This window comes from Gopherus flavomarginatus, chromosome 6 (assembly GCF_025201925.1).
Source record: "Gopherus flavomarginatus isolate rGopFla2 chromosome 6, rGopFla2.mat.asm, whole genome shotgun sequence".
Classification (NCBI taxonomy): Eukaryota; Metazoa; Chordata; order Testudines; family Testudinidae; genus Gopherus; species Gopherus flavomarginatus.
Genome location: NC_066622.1, coordinates 93,940,338 through 93,958,727, shown reverse-complemented (window position 1 = coordinate 93,958,727; position 18,390 = coordinate 93,940,338). Strand labels below are relative to the sequence as shown.

The following is an 18,390-nucleotide window of genomic DNA, read 5'->3' as shown; positions in this document are numbered from 1 at the left end:
TCACTGCATTCCCTGTTTTCCTGGTGTCCCCTCAATAATAGTTCTTCTAGGAAACAGAAGTCCTCTGACTCCATTTGCAGTGATCAAAATACAGGCAGCACAGAAACCAAGAAAACATTAAACCACACATACAAAGGAAAAAAAGTCTTAAAATTGAGGGTCTTAGCTAAATACAAAGCTAGATATTAGGCTGATATATCTTCCTTCAGTCACACCATTGTGCCTATTTGTTTATACACTATGACAAATTTAAGACAATGCCTACCTTGATATTTAGCCTTTGCTCTAAATTTACTTGAGGTTTTTTGGTCTTTTATTTGTTTTTAAATTTTGGTTTGGTGTTTTTTGGTTGTGGCCCTTATTACAGTACTGATGGCTTAATAGATGTGTTTGGAAAAATGCTGAATGGACAATTGTTTGGAAAAAATTTTGTATTAAAATGTATTCCTGGATAACATCGTTAAAAAGCAGCCAAACTCTTTGTTCTATATTCTTGAATTAAAAACCAAATAAACAAAGTAGCACATTTATCAGTTTTTTAAAAGATAATCTGGAAATACTAAAAGTGTACGAATATCTGAATATTAAAGTCGAGCATATTTTTATTCATTATTGTACCTAAGATGCTACTATTAAATCAAATATAGGGGATATGTCATCAGAAGGGGCCTTTTATTTAATAAAATCAAATCCAAAGCTTAGCTCAGGGTTGCAATTCATCTGGATGAGATATGATTGACTTACTGTTGCACCTTAGAGCCAGCATAATGTCAGCAAGGTGTAAAATGCATCAATACTGGACTTGGCTATGAATATAATCATAATTTATAGCCTTCAGCGTGGGTGAAATGTCTCATGAGGAAAAACAGTGAGAATGCAATGGTAATCTCATTCTACTCAAGTCTGGAGGGGAAAATGCATTCTTATTACTTGTGCAGCACTTCAGCAGTAATACTGTCATAATACTCCTAAATAGACAGGGACGTATTTTGGATTCATCTTAGATGAAATAAATGGAAAATTTTAACAGATAAACTGTCAAAATTTAGCAATTTTTCAATTTGATTGCTGAGGATAAAATATTATAGGAGAGCTGTACAAATATATATATTATAACTAAACCTTCAGTTTCTAAACTCCAAAATGTTAAAGATGGTATTACAATTGGTTGAAAAATGTATTATTTTCTGAAAAACTGTTTGACTAGCTCAATGTAATAGCAATTTATTATTTCTATATTGAAAAATATTGATGTAAACTAAGAAAATACATATCCTATAAAACTGTTCCAACCATTTTGTTCACAGAAAAAAGAAGGAATTCTTAAATTGGAAATAGTCATGTTTATGAATTTCCTTACTCAACAATGTCTGATGGGGCACAGGTGACTTGGAGTGCATGTTAATTAAAGCTGCTGTTAAATCTATTACTAAAAAAATTTGGGCTGAGTAATCTTTGAGTGGCACAGACCTATTATAGTGTGTCCTTTAGCTATGAAAAGGGGAGCTTGGACCAGTGAATTTTTATGCCCAGCTGATCCCAGCTGTTGGAATGGTTGCTGAGGTCTGTTGACAGAATAAATTTAGATCAGTCTGAAGGCTGATATTTATGTCAGGGCAAATATGGGGTGCCTGGACAAAATCTAGTGCTAGTGGTGTCATCCAGTGTTCCTCAGACATACAAGAGAACTTGGGGCTGGATCCACTTACAAACCTTCTACCATTCTACCGGTGATCATTAGAAAGCTAGGAATCTTCCCTTCCTCTTCCAGTGATTACAGTCTTTTAGTCCTCATGTGTCATCCAGTGTGCTGAATGGATCTGAAGCGTGACGTTATAATGTATAGAAAACCTTTTTCAGAGTATATTTTATTTAGCGATTTCTTAAATAAATGTCATTTCCCTCTCCCCTTTACCTTCCAAGGCCTCTACACTTAGGCTTATGATACTAAGTTAGTTTGCCTTTAGAGAAATAATGAAAAATAGCACCAATAAAATTTTGAAAAACTGTCTCAAATATTTCTGAAATAGTCTTTCTCTAAAATATGTGGCATGCAGAGAATACATGATGGTTTGGTGTGTTTTAAAGGCTTTACTAAAAGTCATTTGGGATGACCTAAATAGCTCACTTGTGAGTAATGAGACCATTCCAAGTTCATGCCAGTAAAACCTTTATACTACACCACCAAGTATTCTGTATATTCCATATATTTTACAGAAAAAACTATTTGGGAAATGTTTGACTTTCAAACATTTTTATAGGTACATTTTTATTTCTTTCACTTATGAAGCCATGCTGCCTTTCTACTATGAGTTCAATTGTACAGGCCTCAAAGGTGGAGAAAAAAAATAACTAATGTTTAGAAAAATCTAAAAATTATTTGCAATCATTTTCTATACTTAATGTAGTAAATTTAAGGTCCAATATCTTGTGTTTTACTATGAGAAGAAACAAAAGTGTCATAACCTTCGAATGGGAGAATTATTTCTAGCCCTGTTTGGTTGTTATGGGCCTTAAAACTAGATCAGGACTGACCTGATCTGGGTAAAAAATTTTGCACAAATTTTATTTGGTGGAAAATGCAGATTTGGATCCACCATAACATTTTCTGAATTCATGTAAACTGTTTGTCATTGTTATGGTTGAAAAAAAACTTTAAAATAAAAAAAACATTGTTTCAACATTTTTTAAATGAAACATTTGAATTTTTCCATTTGAAACTTGCCATTTTGAAATTTCTTTGAGTTTATTTAAAAAGTTTGTAAAAGCTTGAAATGAAAATTGAGATGAATGAAATATTTCAAAAATTATTTTTCTACATTTTGATTCACCAAAGACAAATTAAAAATATTGTTTCAAATCAACCAAAAATGAACTCTCTTCAATTTTTCAGAACTTCCAAAAAATCAGATATTCACATGGCTCTAGGATTGCCTATCTGTGTGATCCAGCCAATGTAATTTTGGGGAGCTAAATGGTAGTTTGTTTTTTGTGCCCTTCAATTCTTGGCCAAGACTTTCTAATGGGGTCTCAATTAGTTCTGATTCTGGTGGTGGTTTTTCTTGAACGGAGATATGTCCACTAAGAATCGGACTTAGTTCACATTGTGGGCTGGCAAACAGCGTTTAGATGGTAACAACTTTTAGTTATTATCAACTTACACAGAATTCTAACCAGTGACCTAAAGCTAAAAGACTTCGCAACACATTACTAATCCTCGGAGCTTGCTGGCTCACTGTAACCACTCATATTTTATTTATTTATTTTATAAATGAAAAGAGTCTTAAATGCTGTAGGCTTTACAATCATATTTGCCTGAACAGTCGATCATATATAGTAGAGGCTGTGAATATTGTTTTCTTATTTAATCTGGGCACATTTCCAGAGCTTGCAATTTACTGGTGTCAAACTATACACTGGATTCAGGTAACTTATCTCCTAGAAACATTATTTTGCATAGTGGGTGAAATTTATTCCCCTGGGTAGTTCATTTTGGGCATCTGACAAAGATTAAATTTTAGGGCAGTGCTCAAATTTTAGGATCTATACATACAAAAAATGCCAATATTTCTTTCTGACTGAAACTATAGAGTTAGTTCAGGCAAGTACTCCTACAGTAGGATTAATCTCTTCATAATGGATCTGTCAGTAACTGTGCATTGTCCCAGAGTCTCTCTTTTTTTTTCCCTCATGTAAATTGGAGTGCACCAATAGAAATCTCTTTTCTATAATTACAGAGCTCTCCAGCTCATTTTAACAGCCAGTGTCTAATCTTGTACACTTCACGATCACAAGAATTTCATGTTTTTATTTGCTTTCACAGTTTCTTTGGACTGGTACTGTAAAACAGCAAAACTTCTGGTTTGTTTTGTTTTTTTACAGCTTTTCTGCAGCCACATCCATATTGTCTTATTTGCTGGATTGTTTGGGGTATAATTCAGGATTTCTGCACGTGGCCTGCGTTACATGAGACATTCAATAAAACTGAAAGACAAATTCAAAACTGATAAAAAGAAATGCTCTTTCTCATAGTGCATAATTAACCCATGGCACTTGGTATCTCTGAGGCTAAAGTTCAGTAGGATTCAAAAATAGGTTGGACATTTAGTTAGATAATGAGAACATCCAGAGTTACATTAGATAAGATAGGATAATAACTTTTCTAAAAAGAAAAGTAAATGATACAAACCTTGATGTTTCTGGGCATAAGCCAACCACTAATTGATGGGGGGGTTAGAAAGAAATTTCCTCTTTCGGGAAATTATTTCACAGTAGTCTGCTTTCCTCTTAAATACCTCATGTGGACACTGTTACTGACAGGATACTGGGCTAGATGGGTCACTGGTCTGATCCAGTATGGCAGGTCTTCTCTTGCTTATGTAGCAATGGGTGGATGGCATAGATAGATATTTCTTTGAAAAGAAGAGAAATTGAATTTTTTTTCTTTTTATTAATGAAAACACTGGCTAAATCTGATCCATCTCTGATCACATAGGGGTTCCCTGTAATATATGCTCTAGTAGCAATAATGCCAGACTAGAATACATGTAAACACAGACAATTTACTAAATGTCTTCTCCAAAATAGAACCTACTACCAGAAAATGGCTATTATGATATAATCCAAATTTGTTCAGACTTTTTTTAACATTTACTAATAGCACAACTCTGCAAATTGATTTTTGTTGGTCTTTTAAGTGGACACGGGACAGGTTTAATATATTTTTGTTGTTATCTAATATTACATTTGCTAACTATAAAACAGAATAACATCATTTTTGTCATGCTCTTCTCTTAGACGCCAGAGGAATTGGAAAATATATCGGACCTTGAAGAAGACTATGATGCACAGAGTCGTACCAGTGTTCAAACTGAAGGGAAAACTGACAGGGTATGTATCAGACTAGTTTAATTAAAAAGCAGTTTGAAGAAGGTAAAAAAACCCCAAACTCTAACCTGTTCCTATTGCTGTTCATGTGAAGCAATTTTAAGTCAGACAATGAATCATCAAAATGTTGTTGCCCTCTTAATAGATTTCTGAAAATATGCATGGGATGTAGAACTGAAATATATATATATTGAAGTGACAAAGACAGCCCTGATTAAGTTGTATGTAAATTCTGTGAAGATTTAAACCACCAGGCAACTTCTTACACATAAACACATACCTATGTAGACTTCAACTTGCTAAAGTTTAATAATCTTTGAGTTTGCCTAACCAAAGTTAGGTTAACCGTGTATCTTGACATTCAGGTTTTATTTGTGCTTTAAGTTTGTGATGCACTATATCCAAAAAATGACTTCTGTATAAAACAAAAACAGTCCAGCAGCACAAAAAGGACTTGGTTAGAAGCTTAGCTGCAGCAATGTGTGCATAATGGGATAACTTACTCCTTCCTCGGGAAGTACTTTGACAACTAATATAATACTATTATAACAGAAATAATAAATGGATCTAATAAAAATAGTTGTGAAACTTTTCCTTAATTTAAAAATGGATTTTCAAAAGAAAATTTACATTTTCCTGCAATGTTTTTATTTTTTGTTTTTGATAATCAAGAATATTTAGCCTTTTTATAAACATAATAAATCAGTTAACATTTTGAATGAAAACAAAAAATATTGCATTTTATTTTCCACAGAATTTTAAATACATTGTTCTTGACCAGCTTTAATTATAAATGAATAATTTATAAAATAAATTAAAAAAATTAACTTTTGGGGCAGCATGCGATCAAGTCAAGCTCTTTAACATGATAATTAAGGTTTACATTTACTCTCATATTCACGAGTAGTCCAACTGTAAATGTATCACAATATAGTCATAAAGAGTTAATCTGAGTTGTCAGACAAATTTACTAGGAGTTGTTTGAATTAATCCAGGATAGTGGATAACTGACTGCAAATTTAACTTTAAAAATTAGAAAACTATTGTTAATCTGGGAAAGTATTTACTAGGCCTGTGGTGAAGAAAGTTAAACTGACAATTTAAAAAAAAATAATTGCAGTGTTATTCGATGTATTTTCTCTAAGTAGAATACCAGTGCCTAATAAGTGGTACCATTTTGCCTAGGTCTCATTGAGAGAACTGGGTAAAATTACAGAAAAAGCTTTTCAGGAAAATACACATGAAATTTTTGGCCAGTTTGTTCAATATGATTTTACTCCCATTGAAATATTGATTTTCCTTTTAGTAAAATTTTAGGATATTGAACTTTTTCTTTTCTTTTCTTTTTTTTTTTTCTTTTCTTTTCTTTTCTGAGTGAAGCAAGAGAAAACTCATCCCCTTAACACAAATGTACATAGCACTTGAGTTAAGAGTTTCATCCAGGCAAACCCCCAAGCCATACTTTCTGTCTGGATTTAAAGGCCTCTTCAGTTTCTGTTTGGTGCCAAGGCGCTAGGGAGTGACTTCAGCTCCCATCACCAGGGTCTTCAGCCTCAACAATCTTTGCTTTTTAACAGACCAAGGCTAATATCAGTTTGACCAAATCCTTTATCAGGACAGCAGCATGCAATATTATGAAGTCCTTGGCAAATCATTACACAGTGCCCTCCATCTAAACAGTATGGTTTTGCTTGTTTTTTTGAAAGCAACACTGCAGTACCAAAATGACTTAATTCCCCCAGGTTCAGTTATCTGATAATTAATTATCAACTGATTCTTAAAGCAACTGTAAGAAATGTAAGTACTATGTGAAAGATTATCTCCTACAGAGTTATTACTCAATTAGTACAGTTGACAAGTAAGATGTAACAGCTGCCCTTTTCAATCTAAATTATACGTAGAAATTGTTACCACATTTCCTCCCTATTACAAGCTAAAAAATCCTCTTGGCCTAACTCTGTTAATAGGAAGATTTTGGTATCTTCATAAGTAAAAAGTCATTTAAAAAAAACAACCTGTCATAAGTTTAATTTTGCCAGAAGCAACACAGAATCTTGAAAACCTAATGACAAGAATTCAGGGCTGATTGCCAATAACTTTCTTCTGTAATTTTAAGTGCTTCTGCTAATAGTGGCTTTAATGTTTAATACAGAGCACAATAATCCCTGTCAAGAACAATGATTCATCAACAGAATCACATTTCCCTGCATAATTCATATGTTCTCATAATTTCAGGAAAGGAAGGTACTAGTGTTGTTAGATGGCTCAGCGCATTAGCAATGTGATATGTAGCCTTTTGTCTTCAGGATTAAAATCTAGCCCAGGCCCGGAGTTTTAAAGGGGTGCTATTATGTGGCAGTTGTTCAGTTTCCTGTGCAAAATGAGTTTGGTGACCTCAATCTGATTCTTTGCGGCTGGATACCTGCCTCCATCATAAACAGTACAAAAGTTGTCACTTACTGGAATCCATCTTTGTGAGCTCAGCAGTTGAAAGAATGGGCAATTGGTGGCACGGAAGTTGAACTAACATTTCACTCCTGAAGTAAGTCCACTGCAGGACAGGGTTGAATCACATTGGCAGGACAGTATAAGGGAGGCGAAATAGAGTGTGCTTAATTAAAAAGTAATATGTAAGGTGATGCAAGAATGGAATCAGTAATTGGGTCTATGTTGGTGTAATGAATACACGGGGACATGAAGGAGATTCAAGTTAAAATACTATGGTGGTTACTTATATTAAACTTTCTGCTATTGCTTTTCTTTCCCCTTCCCTCATCATTTAAACCAAATTTCAGTGGAATATACTCATTAGAGTTGATCATTTTTTTTCAATTTAAGTTATTTTATTAAGAAATAGTATTTTGTCAATGATGACATTTTTGGCTTTTCATTTTCTATTAAATTTTAAAATGAAAAATTTTGAATTTTTTTTTAAAAATGGGGAAACTCCTACTTTCTCTCCATTTGTATTCTCTGTACTTCCACAATGGAAAAAGTGGAGAAAGCTAAAAAGAGAGAGGGAAAAATACCTTTCCTCATTTATTTATTTTGTCCAACTGGAAATGGGGGGGACGAAGGGTGTGGAGTTAGAGAAAGGGGAAAGAAACCCCAAAATTACTAAACAATTTTATTCAGAGCAAACATTTGTTAAAAAAAAAAGGAAAAAAATAACAATTTCCAAACTCAGTGAAATAATGGTATTGTTTATTATTTTATTATTATTATTATTTGGTGTGGAATCCTTCTCCCACCAATTTTTTTAATACTCTAATATTCAGATACTTTTTTACGCTCCAGTAATTACCAGCAAAATGAATTCAGAATATACCAATCTCTGGAGTATCTTCACACCCATCTTCTGGGATTGTCAAAATATTCAGTTTTGTTCCAACATGCAAAGCACTTTTGACACAGAGTTTTAAAGGAAATTAAATTATTACATGTTGAGAGAGAGTCCATCAATGTAAAAAGACTCCCCAAAGAGAGATTTAAGATGATATTGCAAGAAGCAGAAAAACTGAATATGCTTACAAAGGGAAAAGTCCTTCATTATGATGTGACTAAAAATACACAAGAAATGTATTAATTACAGCATAAGTCAGACTGAATCTTTCTGGTAACTTCCTCTACTCTTGTACACCCTGCTAAAATGGTTCAACTTGGCCACGTTCCTTGTAATGCTGTCCTAGTGTGAGGCACTTCTTTTTTCCCTGCTCTTGCTGGCTCCCACATTAAATGCATCTCACTATGGATATGGATGCCTGACCACCTGTCTCCTTTGCTGTAGTCTCACTGTATGTAATTCTGGGGGTGTTGTACCTCCTGTGACTTTTATCCTTTCCCTTGAGGCTTCTGCTGCATGCCACATGTCTAAGCATCTGTCTAATGCAAGATCATCTTCCTGGAACAGCTGCTCCTGTAGGTGGTGAGCCTAACTGCTGCAGATTATCCTGTCCCAAATTAAGGAGTCTGTCAAGTCCCCAAAATGACATGTAGCAGTCAGTATGTCTCAAGGGTCTGACTCCTCCCCTTTGGATTGGTCTGTAATGAAAAATCTGTTTCGTTCCATAGTGTCATTCCACTTTGGGATGCAATAGGTCCCCAGGTCTCCTGGGACTGCTGTGAGGCTTGAGGCAGTGGTGAGCTACATAGTGGTGCCTTGTTTTGAGTAAAGTAAAATAACAGCTTTACTTTCCAGCTGCTGTTGTTCTCCTGTATGGCCAAGCTGTGTACAGCTCGACCTCCTCCTTCTACCAGGTCCATTGCTGGGCTAGGATTGTGCCTGCAAAGTCCCCTGGGGAGGCTACAGAACAAGTTGCATTGCTCATGCTGTCAGCTCCTGCACTTAAAAGAACTCAAAGCTCAGATTCTGCCACCATGTTTCATTACAAAGAGTGAAGCTAACTGCACCTTACGTTGAACATGGGGAACTTTAATAAAAGCTGTGTGCTGTTCTGTCCATGTTGCTTCCAGTGTAACTCCCCATGTTCTGTGTTCCCCTAGTGCCTAGTCAATAACCATCCCTCCACTCTTGACTCTGGTTATACTGATGGAGATACACTCTGTGCATTTTTTTCTATGAATTCTTGAATCTTCAGATTTCTGTGTAGTACCTCTTTGTCAAAAAACCTTATGACTGTACACATACAGTTTCCACAGAATTTTCATCAGAGAGAGAAAGACTGACTTGATGAGAGACTAGGGTACTGGACTGGGATGTGGAAGATCCCGCTGTGCATCATCTAGAATGACCTGGGATGAAAACTCTGCCCTGAGTCAGGCAGACCAGGGATTTGAATCTGAGTCTCCCACATCCCAGGACAGCACCCTAACCATTAAGCAATGCACACACATGTTTTTGAGAAAACATTTGGAAGGTTTGGGTATTGGTCCACTGAAGTGTGAAAACAAATTTTGAAACTTCAAAAGTTGCCACAAAATGTAATTGCCATCCACTGATCTGCACAAATTAAATTACAGATTACACACTGTATCCTGAAAAGCAGTGGCTTTGGAAAGTAGTCTTATAATGTGTGAATCTGTGCAACCAAATTGATCTGAAACTTAAAGATGGTTAGGGTTCAATGAAAGTCTAGTTTTATTTTGGCATAAGCCAGTTTGCCCATTCTTAGTATTATGACTAAAGAGGTGGATAACAATGTGGCTAAACCTGTCAGAAGTCAGCAGATAATACCCTCTTTGAAGTTACCCAAATATCACAGATGTACAGGCTAACTAATGTATTTAACTGAATTCAATTTTTAAAAAATGTTTTCTTTTGTGAAAGAACCAAAATGTGAACAAGATGGTTCCCCATCACCACCCTCAACTTTCTAACACCATTATCTTTCTACTGTAGTGAAGAAGTTTGCAACTATTTGTGCTTGTTATGGACGTAATAAAAACTTGTTTTCGCTTGTTGGACAAAATAAACCTACACTTACATCACAGCAGACTTTCAATTTTAAATCTTTATTTCACATATACCTTTACATTGTCTATCTCGATGCAAAATCATAGCACACTTAAAAAGCTGTGGATGTAATTTTGTGTTTGGTGTCTACACATTTTCAGTGAAGTGTTAGAGAACTTAAAGAAAAATCAAGGTCAGCAGGTTAGCATTTTGTGATTTTCCTTGGCCACTTTGTTCCAGTGGATGACTTGTCATATTCCACCTGGAAAATGTTACTGTGAATACAAAAGCAAAACATCATATGTCATGGTTCTCCTATTAAAATCTCCTCTTTTTTATGGTTGCCAAACATGGCTCTCCGTTCCTAGACTCAAACATTATTAAAACTGTGGGCTGAGAGGGTTAGACCTCTCCATCAGCCGATAGAAGATAAGAGATATGACAGTTACATATTTGCTATGTCAAATGGACAATACTCTCCTGCTTTTGAATCCTTTTTCCTCTTTACCCTTGCTCTCCTTTCTTTCCATTTAATTTATGGCATTATTTTCAGCTAGAAGAGCTCCCCAGGCACAAGCAAACAGCAAGTTCCTCAGCTAAAAAGATCCTATCACAATTTGATCTGCTTGTATATTTGGTCAGTTTCATGCTTTTTTACATTTTAAAACAAACATGAAAAATACTACACAAAATTGTCAGTTACACTGTCTAATGTGGTGCCTTTAATTACACCATGGTTATTCTTTGTGAAACCTATAATTGCTAGTAATTCATATAACTAGGAAATTAACTGTGTGACAGAATAATTGCAGTGTAAATAAAACCTACTTAATGTATGTGGATTCCAAAAATACATGAATTACTTATAAAAATAAAAGGATAATATAAATAATTCAGTCACCTTCTTATCCTTCCAGTTATATGAATTAGTGGTAATTTGTTATAAACAAGAATAACCACAATGTAATTATATTGTAATTGCAGTGTATCCACAGTTTTGTAATAACTGTCATTATATTATAAGATAGATCCATTACTTTAATGTGAGTGACTATGCAACAGCTAAGCCACATCATTCACTCTGAGAGACGGGAAGGTTAGTAGTGGGATGAAAGGGATCCATGGAGGTCGAAGTTCTGCAAGGATTCTTGGACCTCAGAGTATCTGTGTAGAGTGTCTGTCCTGCTGCTTGCTTTCCAGTAACACCTCCAGGGCAATATTCTTTTCTTTCAATTATTTTTATATCAGTCTAAGAACCACTTGTTTTTTTCAACCGATAATGATATTGAGTTAGATCCTGGGCTGCAGCTGAAGGAATGCTCGGTACAGCTTAGGAAGGTGATGCAAAATTGGCTTCAAGCCTGCTTTTTGCATCCATAAGCTTTGGGTCATCCTGGCATTAGTCCACTCACCTAAAGCCTTCTCCAGTTATGCTGACTTTCAATGGTTCTGAGAAGCCTTTGTGGCAGCCAGGGATCAGAACAGGACCAGGCTGGACATGCCTCTCTGCGCTAGTCACAGGCACAGGAGGGAGCATTGGAGCATCTATGGTGTGTCTCATCTACCCTTTTAATAGCTGAATTCGTACTTAGAAGTGCTTTGTGCCAGTGAAACAATGCAAAATGGCCTGCATGCACCAGAGTATCCAAATCATTGATTTGAGTTTTTGACTGGCTGTGATAAGAGAATTTCAGGGTAATTTTTTCTAGAATTCTGTGTCTCTTGAGTCCTATGCAAAAACCTTACCCAGAAATATTGTAAAAGAAATTATTTTGCAATGGGTTTGACATGCAGGACTCCAACACACCATTTTGGTAATGATGTTTTCAGTATGCAGGGGACTATTTGGTCCTTCACTGTTTTCAGCTGATTCCGTACAAAAATCATTCACATCCAGGCCAGCCAGCCTGCAGAAGTCATATTGTTTTCTTTAAAATTAGTGTTTGAGTTACTTTAATCCTGAAGGGAAGGATAACTCATATAACTGTCTTTCTCTTATCTTGGAATGGTTTCTATACCTAATGAACATGCATACTGTATCCCATGACTGGAGTATTTTCCTATTATGGCTATAACGTAGACCTGGCTTGTTGGCTTAAAAATATTTAAGAAAGCAAAGGGTTATAAGTGAGAGCATGGTAAGAATACCACTTCCCCATCTTTTGGAGATAATCTAATTTCTGATCTGAATATGGTATTTTAAAAATGATTTCCATGACACTTTGAGTCAATGTATCGTTTAAAATACTGGCTTAATTGACAATACAGAAAATTTTGTTTTGAATTGTAGTTAAGGCATTTCCAATTCTATGGAATAGACATCAGGGAGAATCCCTGAGGGGTCAAGAGCTCCAATGCCTGGCTACCTTATATGATTTATGAGCAGCAAGGCTCTGTGCTAGTGAGAACGATGGATAGTAACTGCCTTCCGTATCTATTGCCAGTTAGGGATGCAAGCATCTGAGTCATTGGCTTTAGAACCAAGGAATTCTCTAAATGTCTCCTTCCATGGAAACTATTTTGTACTGAATTCAATTTATTTGGCTGAAGTTGGATAGAATAACCAGAATTCAAGATTGGAGAAAGCCTGCTTTCTGTTCCAGCTAAACTAATCTGCACAATTTTAAATAATTTACTCAACATAGCTGTAAATTTATTTTCAGTTTACTGGTAACTGAACCATGTCTGCATTTGTGTTTCCTTCAATCTGACAGCAGTAGTTAAAATTATTCATATTTAGTTGATGTGAGCTGTCTTAAATTTTCTGATGGAAATGAAATGCAGTATTTCTAGATAAGGAAAAAAAATCACTTGGTGATGCAATCCGTAGCAATTTATGGATTTTTCTGGTACTACAGACTGCAGATCTTGCAGCAAATATTCATCATTTATCAGATTAATGACTTTTAAATTAAAATGTATTTTGAATAGTATGAGTGGGGAGCACATTTTCAGTATTTTTGTGAGTCCCCCATAAGTAAGGTAACTTTTCACCTTACATATTTTTAACAAATTCAATAGATGTTAATTTTCAGGTGACAGGGGACACATTTGGAATGTTTCCACTGGCTTGAAACTCAGGGGAAGAGTGGGGGGAATAGCACAATGCCACTACTTCCACCTCCTTCTGGAGATGGGAAGAGGGTGGATCCTTGGCTTTAGCACTTCCTAATGCTCTAGTTAGCATAGCTGAGTCAGCAGGGCAGGGGAGGTAATTTACTTCTGATACACACTCATGGTAGGTTACTTTCTCTGTGAAGCAAGGTGGAACCAGGGGTCAGATTGTGACTCTGAGTTAAAGTCAGTTCCCTGCTGTGCTCCTGAGCCATTCAATTACATGGTGCATGTTACTTGGGGCAGATTGCTAACTGACAATCTTGTTCATAAAGGGGAGTAGCCCTTAAAAGCTTCTAACTGTCAGCATTCTACTTTACCAGGAGATGTTAAAAATACATTCATGCAATCAAATAAGATCTATTTTAATGAAACAATTATTAGAGTGGCAGTCTTTCTCACATGATGTGTCAATAGCAGTTATGTTGGGCAATTCAAGCAATCTAATCCAGAGCATTCTCTAAAAGGAGTTTATGATATATTTCTGAGTGTGGTGATGGCGGCAGGACATACATTAATATCCCTTCAGGAACAAAGGAAACCTTTAAAGATTTAAAGGTTTAAATATATTAACTGCTCAGAATTTTCCATACTGTAAAAGTTAAATACAAGATCATGTTGAATCAACATAGATCCCTTGTGTTCAGACTCAATGGCCCAGATATAAAAACATACCCCAACACCTTCCCTATCCTACAAGAAAAACCCTACTGGGCTAAAACTGCTATGTGGGTTCCCTCACAACATTTAGCCCCCTTTTCTGTTTGCAAATTGTAAGCACACGGTGATTTGTACATATTTATTCCCAATTTGTACTTGGTTGAATGCTTTGTGTGGAACACTTCCAGCCAATGGATTTAGGTTTGCCAACACTCCAGATTTGTCCAGGAGTCTCCAGGAATTAAAGATTAATCTTTAATCAAAGATTATGTCATGTGATGAAACCTCCAGTAATACATCCAACAAAAATTGGCAATCCTAAATGGATCGTTTGTGAACTGCTCACTCTGGCCCCTATCCTGCAGTCAAGTATATGATGGTTATTCCTGTGCCCAGCCAGAGCCTTAAGATTGTTCATTTAAGTGTGCGATATTTGTGATTTGCTGCTCAAGGCATTTGTTTGGTCACTCAAGTCACTGCTAGTGTCTGGTTTTTTTAAAATCCTGATTGGATGAATCAATTTTTCTAAATAGGATAAGGGTCTAAACGAATTACACCTCTACCCTGATATAACGCCACCCAATATAACATGAATTCTGATATAATGCGGTAAAGCAGTGCTCTGGGGTGGGGGTAGGGCTGTGCACTCCGGCGAATCAAAGCAAGTTTGATATAATGCAGTTTCACCTAGAACGTGGTAAGGTTTTTTGGCTCCCAAGGACAGCATTATATCGGGGTAGAGGTGTATCAGACCTCAGTTCTTATGATGAAGGTGGGAGAGCATTTTAGAGAGAGAGAGAGAGAAATGGCAGGTGGCAAGCCAGGGCAGAGAATTTTAGAACATTTAAACTCTTTTCAACAAGAAAGAGCATTACATTTTGCTGTGTGTATGTATCCCTTATTTAAAAAGACTGGACTCCTTCATGAGTTTAGAAGAAATACATATAAGTCATATTCATTAGTGGCTTTTTATTCAGTTTTTCTCTTGTCACATTCACACTCTGTAATTGCATTTGTATGTACTTGCACAATCCTATTTGCAAATAGGTGCAGTCAGCTCTCTTTTTGCATTTTTGTATTTGATTGTCTCAGTGCCTAAGCTCTCTAACTACAGAGGTAACATGGGCAACCTTGGTGTATTCCCCATCTCTAGTACAACATATTACATCTAAGAATTTTGTGACATTCTGAGGGTCTTTGACAGTTGCCCTGAGGTTCATCAGCAGAGATGACTCTAATATTAGCCAGTTCATTCCACTGATCTTTCTACTGGAGAAAAATATGAACTCTCTGCATGGTATGATTAGGAAAATGATAACAGAGGTCTAGAACTGCCCTCAAAAGTCCTGTGTGTTGCCTCAGATGAATACATACTCAAGAACATTATACTTTTGGCTTTCTTTGGTTTATGGACCTAGGATTTAATGATGGCATTGCCTCTTACCTCCTGAGGCAGATAAAGACATTAACAAATGGGAGCACAAGCTTATCGGCTGTGTGCATTTGGCAGGGGCCTGATCCAAACCTGCTACAATAATTCTCTTGGAAAAGGATGTGGCAGATCAGATTGTGGAGAGTGTTCCTTTTGGGACAGTCTGGAGTACTTTGGGCTTGTCCTCATTGTCTCTAAGCTCCAAGTGGAGTCATCTAATGTTAGGACCACAAAGAGAATGGATGAGAGAGAGTATGAATATTGGTCACAATAGTCGACAAGTGGGCCAGGCCAGGCAGCATGTCACAGTTATTTCTCTTTACCCACTGGTTTTTGTTGATGTTGGGCTTGATTATATTACAGTTGTTTTTATCTGCATCTTTGTATGCATATATAATCGACAAAGGGGTGGGTGGGAGAATCTCCATTTTCAGATTCATGTCTTCATCCTTCATTTCTTTTGCTGCAAGTGAAAAATTGCTTTGTATTCCCTTGAGCCTCTGTACTTTGCTGTGGAGAAGACCAACATACTTGCCTAAGTTACTAGACCATACAGGGACTGAAGCTAAGCAGAAAAGAGCTCCTGGAGCAACTGGCAACTATGACTTCTGCTCTCTGTGATGATGATACTTTTCTGCCGCTGCTCTAAGTTTATGAGAGAATCCTGTAATATGGTTTGTGGCTTCTGATCAGTTTATGTAGCAATATATGATGAGGATGACAGTGTTTTTCTTGCTGTTTGAAGGCCTCTAGATTTGAGTTGCTGGGCCTTGCTTTGTATAAAAGGATGTCCCCACATCTTTCAAAAACTAATCACTGAAACAAAGCCTACAAGAGCCAAGAGAGTTAATTTGGTCAGATTAGCATTCCTGACCTGTCTTGTCATTGCCAGGGCACAGTACATACATATAGTAGTATGTGCACACATTCTCTCAGGAGGAGGAATAGGTCAGTGGTTTGAACATTGGCCTGCTAAACCCAGGGTTGTGAGCTCAATCCTTGAGGGGGCCATTTAGGGATCTGGGGCAAAAATATGTCAGGGGATTGGTCCTGCTTTGAGCAGGGGGTTGAACTAACTGACCTCTTGAGTTCCCTTCCAACCCTGATATTTTATGATTCTCTCACAGTGAGGAGAAATTCTGGTGGGAAGAACCAAGTTCAGAAATGCTGGTCTCCTCCTCCACCCCCATGAAATCAGTATAGCAGATGGGAAAAGCACAGAAAAGACCAGATTTTATGCAGAGGAGACCAGATTTCACAGTCCATGACACATTGTTCATGGCTGTGAATTTGGCCCTATATATTAATGTTCAGGATGCTTTTGTGTTTGAATATTCTGGTGAAGAAAAAATTATTTGCATAAAAGTTTGCAGAAAAAATGAGTAAAAAGGGCCACAAATTATGACAAAGCAGAATAGTGGGCTTTATTTACAAGAATGATTAGCAATTTGTTTCTGCATTCACCCAGATCACCTTCATAGTCAAGAAGATATCAGCATCTTCAGAGTTCTGCATATGTGGGTTTTTGGTTTTTTTTTACTATTATTCTCAGAGGGTACAATAATTAATATTTTAGTCCTTTTAGATGTAGCTTGCCCTCAGAGTCTTATTCTTTGAGCTGATTGGAGATTCTGATATACTTCTCATCATGACTTTCTTAAGAGAGATGAGAACTGACCATAGAATGAAGGTTGACTTTTCCCATTGTTAGAATCACTGCAGAAAAGTTCCAAAGACAATTGATAAATACCATTAAAAAATAAAAGGGGTCATTTTTGGTTAGAAGGTGAGTATTGGAGATGGACTTGAACTTCAAAGTGTGAATTTGATCTAGATCTACTCAAAATTCGAGAGTATTACATTTCCAAATTTCATTTCAGATTGTCCTAGAGATAAGGCCCACTTATGAAATTGAAAGGAGCTCAGATTGGAGGTGTTGGTTCAAGTCCATGTTTATTTAAAACATATATTTAATGTCCAGTGATTTTGCCAAAAAGAAATTACTCTTAGACACAGACAGATGTTTTGCAAATCAAATTATCTTATGTTTCAGGCTAAGATGACTCAACTGCCAGAGGCTGAAAAAGAAAAGATAGCTGAGCAAGTGGCTGACTTCAAGAAAGTCAAAAGTAAGCTTGATGCAGAGATTGAAATATGGGATGATACCAGCAATGACATCATTGTTTTGGCTAAGAGGATGTGTGTGATTATGATGGAGATGACAGACTTCACAAGGTAATTATGCAGAAAATGATCTTCAATATTTATAAGTGTTAGAGGCAGTTGTCACATTGGTAAAATGAGAAATACTAGGAGTTTACAATGGCAGGTGACAAAATCTTTGTAAAACTGATTGGCAAAGCTAATGAAATTGAGGTTTAAAGAATTGGATGTGAAAAGCTGAAACACCAGAAGGGATGTTCAAAGTTTTGCATTCTGTTTATCCTTGAAAGAAAAAACATGATGCTTATTTCTGTCCTCATTTTGATTAATTTTTCCCACATTTGCTCAGGGATGTTGATCCAGTTGATCCTCTTAGCATTTTAACTTTTCTTTCTTGCTTTCTTTCAGTGAAAGGAATAAAGTGACCTAAACTAATTTAAGTTCTCTAGTTAGGAAATATCTCACTTTAAACTGTGAATATAAGATTTACACATCTATTATTTTTGCAGCATGTACCATAGCATGCTGTCAAACATGCAGTACACAACAGACATGCATAAAACATGTACTGTACATTGCAAATGACATGGGGTGGCTCTAGCTTTTTTGCTGCTCCAAGCATGGCAGGCAAGCTGCCAAAGCTTGCCTGTGGGAAGTCCCCAGTCCTGTGGGAAATCTCCGATCCTGTGGATTCAGTGGCTTGCCTGCAGGAGGACAGCTG

At 36.4% G+C, this 18,390-nt stretch overlaps 1 protein-coding gene across 7 annotated transcripts in view; it reads left to right on the top strand.

Annotated features, from left to right (window-relative positions):
• Nucleotides 1–18,390, top strand: part of CTNNA3 (catenin alpha 3) — a 941,808-nt gene that overhangs the window by 836,575 nt on the left and 86,843 nt on the right. For all 7 annotated transcript variants that reach the window (XR_007775063.1, XR_007775060.1, XR_007775061.1 and 4 more), the window contains 2 exons: nucleotides 4,798–4,890; nucleotides 17,560–17,741. Coding sequence is in view for 2 of the 7 variants with exons in the window: in XM_050958306.1 (XP_050814263.1) it covers nucleotides 4,798–4,890; nucleotides 17,560–17,741 (275 nt within the window). In the remaining 5 variants the exon portion in view is untranslated. The remainder of the gene's footprint in view (nucleotides 1–4,797; nucleotides 4,891–17,559; nucleotides 17,742–18,390) is intronic.